Below are 13,696 nucleotides of genomic sequence, written 5' to 3' on the forward strand. Positions count from 1 at the left end.
TTCCAGTTTTGTCACTGGCAGTCCTGGTTTTGTGCCAAGACTGTTAATGGAAATATCAAATAACAGTCTCAAGGTAGACTCACAAGCATCTTTACTAGTTACTTTGCTGCGTACCATGAACATTCCAGAGTAACCCATTTTGGCCCTCTCTTTAGGCAGCTCTGTATATATGTTACAATTGAAATACTAAAGCCTGTCTTTTCCATCTTAACTGGTACAAGAAACCATTCATTGTAGCCTTATTTAGCTTGATTCTTATTTTCATATACTTCTGTGGAAGTTCACTCCCTTATTCACCTTTATGCATTTACAACTACAAGAAAAGTCCTTAATTTTTTTTTAATTTTCACTGCAAGATCTCTATGAGCTTCACTGGGGCAATTATTTCAATGAGAAATTTCTTACCTCCAATACGTAGCTGGCAGCTGGTGGTTCCCTTAACATTTCCTCTGCTCAAAAGTTGAAGCACCACAGGATATCCAGTTACATTGAAGCTTTTCCCAATGTTTTGTTTTGTTTTTCCTCTGCCTGTAAAGACTTCCATGTATTCTTGCACCACAGGCTTAAAAATCGCAGACTTTGCACTTAAGTTTTGACATCCTCAATTCAACTGATTTCAGTAACTAGTCCATGTAGTGTTTCAGAGTCTGTCTTTTGGAATTTGAGAAGCTTTTTGCATAATCCTCAGTAGAGAAATCCCGTGGAATACCAGGATCCAAACACTAGTCACAGCCCTTGTTCTCCAGGATAGCTAGGAAGCTGCCTCTCCCCATAATGACATCTTTTCACAGTAGTTTATCCTTCTGAAAACATTAGAAGTCTCTAGCCACATCTAAACCTGCTGTCAAGGTAGAGGAAGAGCAGAGCTACTCTCTGAGGGGAGGCAAGTCAGAAGCCAATTGTAATAACAGCTGGCAGAGCCTTCATCACCAAGGGCCAACCCCTCACCCAACTGAGGTGAGCAGGGCAGACCCAGAGATGGGGGACAGGTTCAGCCAAGAGCCCAGATCCTCAGACATGTTCATGGTGAGGAGTCAGGTCCTAGGAAGTCAGTCCACAGATGAGATTTAGGATTAGGTCACTGGACAGGTCCATAATGGTGAGGCCAGTGTGTCAAGCCAGAAAACTAGTCCATTGGTTGACTTCTGGATAAAGGGACCCTATGGCCAGCACTGTGACTAAGCTAGAGACAAACACCCCGACAGCATCATAGGTCAGGCCAGGACTGAAGTGCTGTGGCTCAGCTTAAATAGAACTCCTGGCCCATGAGTGTGAATGGAGGCCCCAGGTGAGGCTTATGGAGGCTCATTAGGGCTTATTAGTGCTCTTGGGGCTCTGATACCCAGTTTGCTGCAGAAAATACCTGTTATTATTCAAATGCAATCTCACAACAAATAATAGTTTAATCTATGCTGCTGTTTCCTAGTTTTTAGTTTCTTATATGTTTATTTTGCATAATTAGGCACTATTAGGGCTTGAGGGTTTATCAGTCAATGGAATATTCAGTGTCACTAATTCAGGCATAACAGCTATTCCATTACGGTTCACTGACTCCTGCAGCAGCAGACTTTGCCACTATACTGCAGTGGTCCAAATTTCTGTCTCTCACTTTTATGTTGTTTTTTTAAACTATCAGCATACTGTAGAAAGAAAAAGTGTATATGGATGTTTGTTTATGCTTGTGAGATCTGCATTCAAATTTCTTAGCACAGTGCCTTAGCAGGGCTTTGGAAGTTAGTATGAGTCTTCTCTTTGCTTTGGAGAGGCTTTAACTGGGTAAGGCTTTCTGATTATCGTTTCCTTAACAAATCACACATCATATTTAACATGCTTAAATTTCTATGTGGCACCGGATTTAGCAGTCCTTTCATTTGTGTGTTGCTACCTTGTAGATTTGCTGTCAAATCTAGAAATGTTTGTTAGGGTGGAGATTTTTTCTTGGATTTTTTGTTATATGACTAATGGTTCTGGATATGAAATGGTCTTTTTTCCCTTAAAAAAATGAGCAGAACTTTAAAGATTATATTGCAGTGTTGGTTAAAAGCATTCGTATTTTATGTATACCTGCATGTGTGTATATATGTGCATATGTATATGATATATATTTTTTTTAATTTAGAAATGGGGAGAAATGCAATATAATAAAAAATATCCTAAATGGTATTTATGTGTGTTATTTATGGTATTTTTGTGTGTTATTAAACACAGACAAGAAGCATGATCCTAGCTGATACTTAAATCTTGTTTCATTTTTGGCATAATTTCTGCCAAACTTCCCTAGCACAATACACGTCTGCTAGCAGTGGTAGGAATTGTGGCAATTGTTGTAAAGCTCCATACTTGGTTCCCAAGAGAAAAAGCATTTTTTTCTGTCAGTGCTGACTGCTTGACCCTTTAAAACTTAGCAAATTGTTTTTAGAAAATTATATTCTGGGCGGCACTCAGTGACATTGATGGATCCTGGCATAGCATTCAGCTGATGCTTACTGGCTGATTTGTGGATGGTTAACTAGGGGACATTCTACCAAATTCACTCCTTTGTAAAATGATCGATTTCACAAAAGTGAAACTGCTTAGACAACCTGAACAGACCTGGTTATTTTAAGTAGTTCAGGATCTTCACAGAAACAAAGGTATTTAAGAAAGGGCCAGGCATACAGGCACTACCAGTCTTTTTTCTGATTTTCCTTCTGAGATGACAAGACGTAGCAGATGATCCATTTTAACATTAATGATATAACTAATTAAATTAAAATAATAAAGTTAACACAATTTTGTTCACCTGTAATCTGTGTCAAGAAACAGCATTCAGAATTTCTTGAAAGGTTTGTTGCAATGCTGAGATTTCCTTTTTTGCAAGTAAAAATTTCCCTTTTTCAGTAGTTTTGAGGAGGGTTAATCAGGAAACGGGAGCAGAACAGATAAGGTGATTGCTTTGTGTTTGCTTTTTTTTTCCAAATGGGAAATTAAAATCCTTTAGAAGTCCATAATTATACAGAGAATGCTGCCCCAGAGAAAATAGGCAGGAACTGTTACCCTGTGTCTGTTTTGCTAAAAAATCCTTCATCTTTAGTTCAAAGTAGAAATTCAAGTACCAAAATGTGTACATTTTGGAAATATCTTATGGCCATTGATCTTTCACATGTGGAGAATGCATAACGGTATAGCAAGTATTTATTGAGATGGCTGCAGCATATGATATTACTTTCCAATAAATTCATGGTGTTGAAAGAAAATTGTATTTTTGTGGGGACACTGCACTGCTCTTCCAAGTATCATTGTACAGTATCTAGAGCTGCCTGGGTAGTCCTTTTAAGATACAGGGAGTTTCATAAGTCATAAAAATATGGGTACTTTTGGCAAAACTAGAGATATTTCTGACCTTGTTTTAAATGCTTTGTGTATACTGATTTTTTTTTTTATTCTAGATTGTTTCAGATTTTCAAATTAATAGAGAATAATAAAAAATACTTCAGCAAAGCTGTGAAGTATATAAGTTTTAAAAAACCAAAAATTCAGAATAACCTTCAGCCAAATATCCAGCCTACATAGATAGGACAGATGTGAAGATGCTGCAGAGGGAAAAGATCTACCAATTCCATTGCTCTGGGAACCTTGTGTTCCAACTATAATGTAAACATGTTGCAGAGACTCACCAACAGCACTACATAAATTTTATCTTACATTTATCTGCCAGGATGCACAACTTCAGTCCAACATGAAAGTAGTTTTGCATTTCACTGGCATAGTAGGAGTTGTATTGCAATTGTCTTTAATTCCCATGCCATCATTTTTTGAGGTGGTATCAAAGTTCATGGCCACACACATGTAGGAGGAGACATGAATCAGGTCATACCTCCTTGGCACATGTGAGTGCCATGTTCCTTCAAGGGCAAATAAGATTAAATCATTCTTAGTGTCATCAAGCATGAGAAATTAATTAAAATATAATACATGGATCACAAGGAAAGAGAGTCATGTGCAGAACTGTTAAGTGTAGAGATCAAGGAATATTTACATTATACCTTTGTTAAAAGGACAGTTTATTTAGTGCATTGGCATTTACTTTTAAAGGCTCAGACTGTCACTGAAGGTTGGTCTATTTTGATCTTGGAATAGTTTGAGTATCTCAGAGATCGAGATCCAAGTTTACGCTATTGTTTTATAATTGATTAAATTGGAACCACAAAGTTAACATTGTGATATTTACACTCTAATGTCGTTATGTTTTAGGTGTAGTCCAGCTGGGGCTGTCTTATATTGTCTGGAAGACCTTTATACCACAAGTGGCAAGCAAGAGCCTGTTGAGTTAAAAGATCCAGACAAAGGCTGTCTTCTGCAGGACTAAACGGGGCTAGTTTTATTCAAACTTTTCACATGAGATTAGTCTTCTCCCACTACTGGGGAGAAAGTGCTTACCCTTCTAAGTTTGCACAGTAATGTGATGTTGTTACATAACCAGTTTGTGTCAGAGAAGGAACCACGTTGGTTGAATTTATCTGATATAGTGCATCCTACCATTTCAGGTGGGTTTATATATCCTTTGACTGTTTGAATAACCCTAGACATGAGTCACATTTTAAGATACAGTTTCAAATATCTGAAATTCAGAGGCTTTTGTAGACTGAGGATACATAAGACTCTTCCTCTGAGTCAGTTCTAGAGGAATTGAAAAAGTGCCACCACCTTCCTGAGGGGAAGGTGCTGATCTTTTGAATGTGTCCAATATAGGATGTTATTCTGGGAGAAAGAAAAATAGCGATCTTTACCGCATTCAGAATTAAATTAAAGACTTGAGTTTTTCTCCAATAAGCTTTTCACACTGCCACCACTTCTTGTTGCTTGTTCTAACCCTATGCACTTTCCAACATTGCCAACTTTTCTGATGATGAGATACAGAGGGTGCTGCCTCAGCTTTAACACCTCTGGGATGCTGAAATGCCGTGGAGTCAAGTACTATATAAATAAGCCAGTTGATTTATAACAGAGCTATTGCTACCTTTAAGGACTGTCCTGCTATCACAGGACTGTATCATACTCCAGTAGTGCCTCGTGCCTGCCTGGGAGTGCCTTCTGCACAGAGAGGAACTCCTTGGTGGACTTCCTAAATCTGTGCTAAGTCAGTGAAAGAAGAGTTAGGATCGGTCTATGACAATGCAGGGGGCCAAGGCACAAAGAGACTAGTTCGAGTCTCTTTGATGTTTTACAATTTAGAGCTGAGATAAATGTGAGTGATTTAGAACATTCAGGGTTTATGATCTCTGGGTACAAATTACCACTTCTGTCAAGTTGAAAGGTAATACTGTGAAATGAAACACCCCTTCCAATTCATGTAGCAGAAACAGAGGTCAACCATTATTCTGCCATGTGAACAGTGGCATTTATATAGCGTGTTTTTTATAAGACATTCTTCATATAACTGGAGGTGAGTGTGCAGTTGCAGATACGTTACATTTAATAATTCAGTCACATCTCACATACACTAATGAATATTTTGCATGAGTGCCGGTTAATTTGATATAGCTGAGAAATGAAAATGTGGCTGAAACCTGAAAGCTGCTGAGATAGTCAGAAATGTTTCAGATACATGAGACTCTCTTTATTTTTCCTTTTGAGTAGAGGAATATAATGCTTTAACTGGTGAACAAGAGACTATGAAGATCAATAATTCATATGTTACTAGCTTGTATACAAACCAGCAGATTATTTTATTTTTACCTTAAGTGTCTGAAAGAATTTGCACCTCTTGTTTAATGGGAAAAATGTTAACCTCGGGTTTTTGGAATGGGTAAGGAACAGAAATTGTTACTGTAATGATGTACCTTATATGATACTTGAAATTCTAAGGGAACTGTTTAAGTTGATGATTGCAGGCAGATTATGCAATGCTGCAGCTCAAATCTAACTTAGTATGGAATGAATGGGCTGAATATTACTACCTGAAAATTACTACTGAAATAGCAACTCAGCTGATGTGTGCACAGGCAATAAAGTAGTCATAGTTGTCTTTTAGTTAGTGATGTATAGTCCTAAAGATTTTAGTAAAAATAGATACTAAACACACTCTCAGAAAGTTCCATGAAGTCTTAGCTTCCTCTTGAGAATGAAATGCTACGTGATTACCATTTGGATAAAAAGTCATTAAGAAAACGTGAGAATTTCAAAATGCAGACCAGTGACTGTCACCATCCTATTTCCTTTGTCTAGACTTTGGAGTAATGATTGCTCCATATTTCGAAATGTTTATGTGGACTTTCAGATTTTCTTGTAAATTTTTAATCCAGTCTAAGATGGTGGGAGAGAGCACTTTTTCCAAGCTTTCTGAAAATGAGGTCTGTTGAATAACATCGTACTCCTTCACCTACTAAATGCATATATATATATATATATAATTACTTGCCTTCCACTGAAATTTAGAAAGAATGTCTCTGTCCGTTTGCTCTAAGAGATTTCATTGACCGCCAGGACCTAGAATTTTTGCATTTATGATGTCCTCTTTTACCTAGGACTAAAAAGTTGGAGAAAATTCAGCTGTGTATGCAAGAGTACTTCTTTTGACAAATGCACAGAATTCTTTATAGATGCACAGAAGTAGACATGAGGTAGCAAAGTTGAATAGTTTTGTGGCTTCGAAGTGATAAACTATTTGCATCTCTCTATTAATGTGGCACTCATTTATGTTGTGTGGTAACTTGCCTGAGTTAGCTAAAATGTATGATAAAGATATGAACCTGATAGAGCAATGAGGAGGAGGAAGGCCACAAAAATGGCCAAAGGGCTGGAACATCTCTCCTATGAAGAAAGGCCAAGAGAGTTGGGGTTGTTCAGCCTGAAGAAGAGAAGGCTCTGGGAAGGCCTTATGGTGGCCTTCCAGTACTTGAGTGGACTTACAAGACAGACAGAGAGAAACTTTTTACTGAGGCCTATAGTGACAGGACAAGAGGTAGCAGTTTTAAACTGAAAGATTGTAGATTTAGATTAGATATAAGGAATAAATTCTTTACTCTAAAGATGGTGAGGCACCAGAACAAGTTGCCCAGAGAAACTGTGGCTGCCCCCTCCCTGGCAGTGTTCAAGGCCAGGTTGGATGGAGGTTTGAGCAACCTGGTCTAGTGGAAGGTGTCCCTGCCCACGGCAGGGGGGTTGGAACTAGATGACCTTTAAGGTCCCTTCCAGCCCAAACCAGTCTATGATTATATGAAATTATGAACTGTAAAGATAACTGAAATACATGTTTTAAATGAATGCTCCTTGTTTGGGTGTTCTCTGAAGCTGGTTGCAAACACCACAATTGATTGCATTTAAAAATTTAATGCTTGAGTTGAAAACCATAGTGGTATGTATGGCATGTCCAGGTGGCTGCCTAAGGCAAATGATTGCTTAAATGTTGTGGGCTGTGAGACATCTGCATAATCAAAACCACAGATTAGTCAGATTTGGCTGAAAGCATGAGTAGTCCTGTCAGCTGTAACTTTCTGTCATTAATACTTCACAAAATTAGTAAGACATTTGAAGACAAGAACTGGCACTACAGATGTGTTATATTAGCTTTTGGTCACAGTCCAGTGAGACTGATATATATAGCCTTGTCCTTGGAGATGTTTGTTCTGTATCACAAGACTATGAAGTCTGACCAAATTCAGTTCAGTGAACAGCCTCATCTCTGTAGAGCTCACTTGTAGTCTGTCACAGGGACATGGACATTGGAGATTCAGACTGACACCAATTAGCACTTCTTGTCAGGCATGTGTATGTACCCCGTGCTTATGTGACCCTAGCAGCAGTAGTATTACATAACTGAGCCTGATACTCTTTTACAAAGAGGGGCAAAATCCAATTTTTTTAGGACAGTAACTTATTGATTCCAAGTTCAAAAATTTGTATTTTTGTCCTAGATGGTGACCTTTGAGAACTATATGTAATTTAAAATTATATAACTCCCTTCCGTTTTTTAATCACTGAGATCTTTTTGGTTTTGTTTTTTACAGACTGGAACAAACGGATTGAATACAAGCCTGGTTCTGGCAGCATACCGTTGTTTCCCAGCATTCATCTAGAAACGTGTGATGGACCAGTTTCCTCAATACATACCACCATTGAATTACAGACCAATTACATTGGAAAGGGCTGTGATCGTGAAACGTACTCAGAAAAATCTCTGCAGAAGTTATGTGGTATGGATATGGCTTTCAGTTGATATAATAATAATATTTTTCCAGATAAAGCACCAGTTCCCTGTGACCTGTAAGCATGCAGTATGTGGATTTAGCTCACCTGGTTCATTTTGGATTGTAGCAATGAAAAAGAAGGGAGTGGTGATATTTGACAGGTGCTCCATTCTTCTTTTCTATTTGTTTTCACTCTTTTTCATACCTGCTCCTTGCTTTATTTTTTTTTATCCCCTGCTCCCCTTCCATTCCCTGTTTTTCCTCTTTTCTCATTCCACCTCTTTCTCACTCTTTCTTCCTTCTGCTACTAATACCGGTGTGACAGTGTAGTGTGATTTCAGGTGTAGATTTGCCATCACAGGAAGACCATAGGATTTGATGAGTATTGAATCTCCATCTTGTGCTTCAGTGTTCCTGACTCAGCTTTCTGTTCTGCTGCTAAGTACTGTGCCACAGTAAAAGCAAACAAAAAGTAAAGAAACATTTGGGGCAATCATTTGAGCGAAAATATGTGGGAAACATGAATTTCACAAAACAGGTATACTGGTGGAGAAAGGTTTCCTAATTATTTTCTTCCCTTTTCCTGCGTTTCAATAACTTTGTCTAAAACCCATCTGCCAACAGTATGCATCTTCATCATGTTAATGACATTAAAACTGAGAGGTTGAACAAGGCTATGTGACCTATCGGGGACTTGATTTCATTAAATACCAGCATTTTAATAAAAATAAATATGTTATCGCTAAAGTCAAGTACCTCTAAAAACCTGTGTTGGCAGCAAAAAGAACATTGCTTTATGCCTGTTACAGACCTGAACTGCAAATGGCACAATCATTCAGAGAAGATCACTATGTACAAGATCTAAACCACCAAGTGTTTACATTGACATAAAACACTAACCACAACTACATCCAACAATGTTACCATTTTAAGTGTAGAACTGAAAGTAGGTACCTTCTGCTGGTGTAAAATTCCTCAGTTGAGGAAGGTTGTGCAAAGTCTAGGGGGTTCCGTTTGCAGAGTGTGGCTTCACCTGCTGACACTTAAGCAGTAGAAAGAGAATTTCAGGTTTTTCTCTTTTTCTCCTGAATAAACTAGGGGTTTCCTAAAACTAGTCCAATCTTAATTCGTTGTCTGCACCATATGTAGGCCTCAGCTGGTGAAAAGCAGAATGATCAAAACCATTTCAGCATGTCTGTCAATGCCGTTGTAGTAGTTGCAGGCAGGTGGACAGATGTACGGTCTAACAGTACTGATGAACTTCTGGTTTCTACTCAGCACATCCATGAAGCAACAGAATGTAAAGCTCTTGAGAAAATAGAATGTAAAAAATATATGTAAATGGGGGGGGAAATTCTCACTGCTGAAATAATATTTTTTTGTCCAAGGTTTCCATATCTCCATAAAGAAGAACAGGTAGGACAGAAACTTGTAAGAAGACTTTGATAAAAAGGTTGCAAATTACAATATACTTTACATTAGAATTGCATTTGCACTGGCTTACACTTGGTATTTAATATTTAGTATATTACTATCCTTAATGTAGAGAGAACCCTTATGAAAGCAGGTTCAATTATTTCTGGAAATCAGTTTTCTCCCACAAATGACCTTATTGTATCTAATGGTTGGATGAATAAAGTCTTTGAAAAGAAGGAAAAGCACAGTGTGATTGCAGAGAGTGCAGAACTGAGCAATCATAGACAAATATTCGTCTGTGCCATATAAAATGCAAGATTGTCTCTCTATAATTAAGGAACCAGTTTATAAATCCTTTGCTCATTTCTTCATTTATCTGTTGGAGTTATAGAGAATTCAGATGCTAAGGACAGTTCATTACAATCCATTTTTTGTATCACTGATGGTTTGCGTCTGCTTTTCGATAACCGAGTGATTTGTACTCACTTTGACAGTCAAGGTGGGCAGCTTAAATGATTAAATTACGCTTGAGTCATTTTAAAGTCAAGGAGTTACTAGTTTTGTGCCTCAAAGCATTTTAGTAAGCATTTTTTCACCTTGTCATCTGACAATAATAAAAAATAAAGAATGTATAAAAGACACAATTTGGACTGCAAAAACATATCCAGAATAAATCTCACTAAAAAAATCCTAACAGTTAAGGAGCCTAGAGTATAGTGGAAAGATGGCTATAGTGCTGTAGTCTTTCCCTCTAATTGTAGGTAAACCAGAAAATAATGGGGTTGCTAATTCTTACATATGGCAGATGGGAAACTGAAATATGGAAACACTGAGTATCAGATTCAAGGCCATGCCCCTGCTAAGAGGGTGGATCCTGCCCTTTCTCCATTATCCTGGGTTGTGTAGCTTTGCAGCAGGATCAAAGTTGTTGATCTAATTGAAAAGTAGTAACTTGGGCTTCATTTTATTTGAATGGTTAGCTTCTAGCTAAACCAACTGTTTGGTCCAATTCAGCAAGCAGCATCAGTGTGTGCTTACCCTGGCACAGTTCGCAGCACAAATGTGAAGGTCAGGGAGAGGAGTTGGGGCCAGCTCTGTAAGTTGCTTGAGAAAACAAGCACTTTAATATGCAAGGGGTACCTCAGGGATCTCAGTCCAAAACTGTGATTAATGCAGTGGCTCCTGCATTATTCTGGAAGCATTTTAGAAGAAAAGGGCATCAGCCACTGCATTTTGGAAGGGCACTGATCCAGTAGCATGATAGGACGCTTCTGGGAACACCTCCAGATACATCCTGTTTGTATTGTTCCAGGTGTGCTGAGCAGCTTGGGATGCTGGTTGGATTTATTAGGATTAAAACAGTATGATATCTTCCAGATAAATCTCCCTAGCACATAATCCAGTAGTTGTTCTCAGGGCAGGGTTAAAACTTGCTAACAAGATGAGGTTCCAAAGTAACCCATAAATCTCCATAAAAATATGGGCAGATAAAGTAGAACCTGTTGAGCTTGGTACCGGTTACCCAAATGCTCTTATACAAGCCTGACTTTAAGTTGGGAAAATAAGGTAGTTTACTTAAGCATTTTGCTGAATCAGACTTTAACAAGCAATATGAGACTTCCATTTTGGAGTTTTCCCACAGATTCATTCTAGTGGAAAAAAATAGATCTTTCCAAATTTTTATGGCCAGAGCAGATAGAGTGAGGGAGGAAGCTGCTACTCTGAGCCCATAATTTACCTAATATAAGCATGTGCCTATTTAAAAGCATACTTCCTTTGATATAGACCATAGTGCAAGCAATTTCTGCTCCCTCTGTAAGTTTAAAAAATGACCATGGAGATTAACACAAAAAGAAATTAATTGAGAAAATTATGATTTTACTTGTGTCCTCTGCAAATAATTTTATTAAATTATTGAATTAAAAAAAAAAATAGAAAGTTTATCACATGTTGTACCATCTGGATAAATTGAGTTTGAAGTTTTCCTGTTGATAACATCTGTGTATTAAGCAATGCAGTGTGGTATATTACCCAGAATTACAATTTATAGAATAAATCTACTTTGTATCTGTGCTCACCTAAACATGTAGGTGTTAGGTTTGATATTACTATAACTTCAACGTAACCTCATTTTACAGTAATATATTTTGGAGAATTGTCTAAGAAATTCAGTTACTGAATGGTATGAATGTTTTTATATCATTATTATAATAGTCTTTAAAAAATCCGTAGGATACAATTCCACATATTCTTGACTTAAAATTCTGTACTCCTGCAAAGAGTTGGCATCTTTTTTGGACACTGAAGGAAGGTGGGATATCTTACTAGTGTAGGATTTTTTATGCAGTTGCGGTTTGTTCACCATATTCTTACTTGACATAGCATCAACAAGAACACAAAGATTGTTTGTGCTTTTTACTCTGGGAAGCATACTTTCTTCTAAATTCTATCCTTTACCAGCTGAGTAAAGGTTCTGGTTAGCTCATTACATGTTTTTAGAAGTGTCTGACTATTGTTAACCTGAAAGAATACACAGAGCTATAAAGAATTGTGCTGTTTTATCAGATCTTGGCACCACAGTGTTTTCCATGTCTGTTTTTTTCCCCCAAGCAGTTCTAACAAACAAATACTGTGTAGCTGGGGACCACTTCGTTAATGGTTTACTTTTGGGTTGGGGGGGGCACTCATCCAATTGTGAGTACTACTTAAAAGTCTTAGATCCATCATTAGACAAGAACATGTGGAATTACAACCATCACGTGTCTGCTGAAAGCCAGCATTAAAGTGATATTACCTGGTTTACAGTGAATACTTTGTATGTATTGATATTCATACCAACATTATTGTGAATATCCATGGCTGTCTACTGGACATTAGGTGACTTGTCCTACATTCACCCCCACTGTACTGTATTTTGCAACATTTCATACCATACCATATATCTCCATGCTGTCAGGGAGGGAAGGGAAGATATAAAGCTTCCCAGCTAGATGTACAGAATTTGGGTTTAGTCTTATTGGTTCTTGAAATAACTAGAGAAATGTCACTAATGTATTTTAGAAAATAATGAGAAATTTCAAGAAAGATAACTTTAAAATATTGTCTGTAGTTTTCTGTGCCATACATTTAACTTGGAGAACTCTTACTGGCTTACTATGGTCAGTATTTTGTAATATGTATGTGATTTGACAGTGAAGCTGGTAGGGCAATTTGGGTAGTAAAAATAATCTAAAGAGTGTGAACCAGAACCCTGGCCTATATGAAATTAATCTTCACAGATTTTTCATTAGTCTCTCATCATGTTATTCATTATAAATCATTTGCAGGAGCTTCCTCAGGTGCCATTGACCTGTTACCATCTCCCAGCACAACAACCAACTGGACAGCTGGGCTTCTCATGGATAACAATGACATGATTTTTAAATTTGATGGAAAGCAAGGAGCCAAAATCCCAGATGGGATAGTCCCAAAGAATTTAACTGATCAATTCACAATCACTCTGTGGATGAAACATGGACCTAGTCCAGGATTAAGAGCTGAGAAAGAGACTATCCTCTGTAACTCTGACAAGACAGGTGAGTCTGTATTGAAAAATTGTTAGGCAAAGGGCATAACAAAGTCAGTAGAGTGTTACCATCTCTGCTCATTTAATTTGGTCTGGAAAAAAAGTTACTAAGCTCAGATGGTGCCACTCTAAGCATTGCTGACTTGATAGCTTATTGAGGGGACTGATATCTACGTAAGTTTCAAGCACTGATTCTTTTCTTGGATAATCTCTGTGAACACATCTGTGGATTTTGTAGCAACTGGTTGATAAAATAATTAAGTTATGTTTATTTTTTTATGATTGGGAAAAACTGTTCTAGTTCGTCATTGAAACTAGTTAGATTAAATGTTGATTTGGATTTTATTTATTAGTTTGGACATAACGCTTCCATAAACAAAACTAATATAACATAATTCAAGAAGCTGCTTACTATATGTGGCTTCCCCAAGAACCGTAATGATCAATGATATTGAGAAAAGTCAGCTCTTTGGGTTTTTTTTAATTTGGTTGGTTTTTGTCTTTTGGTATATACTGCTTTCAAATACATTCACCTAAACAAAAGCAT

At 37.5% G+C, this 13,696-nt stretch overlaps 1 protein-coding gene across 3 annotated transcripts in view; it reads left to right on the plus strand.

The window, feature by feature from the left end:
• Positions 1-13,696, plus strand: part of CLSTN2 (calsyntenin 2) — a 224,559-nt gene that overhangs the window by 148,901 nt on the left and 61,962 nt on the right. For all 3 annotated transcript variants that reach the window (XM_086467855.1, XM_086467857.1, XM_086467856.1), the window contains 2 exons: positions 7,989-8,174; positions 12,911-13,159. In XM_086467855.1, coding sequence (XP_086323981.1) covers positions 7,989-8,174; positions 12,911-13,159 — 435 coding nt within the window. The remainder of the gene's footprint in view (positions 1-7,988; positions 8,175-12,910; positions 13,160-13,696) is intronic.

This window comes from Leptosomus discolor, chromosome 7 (assembly GCF_034619465.1).
Source record: "Leptosomus discolor isolate bLepDis1 chromosome 7, bLepDis1.hap2, whole genome shotgun sequence".
Classification (NCBI taxonomy): domain Eukaryota; kingdom Metazoa; phylum Chordata; class Aves; order Leptosomiformes; family Leptosomidae; genus Leptosomus; species Leptosomus discolor.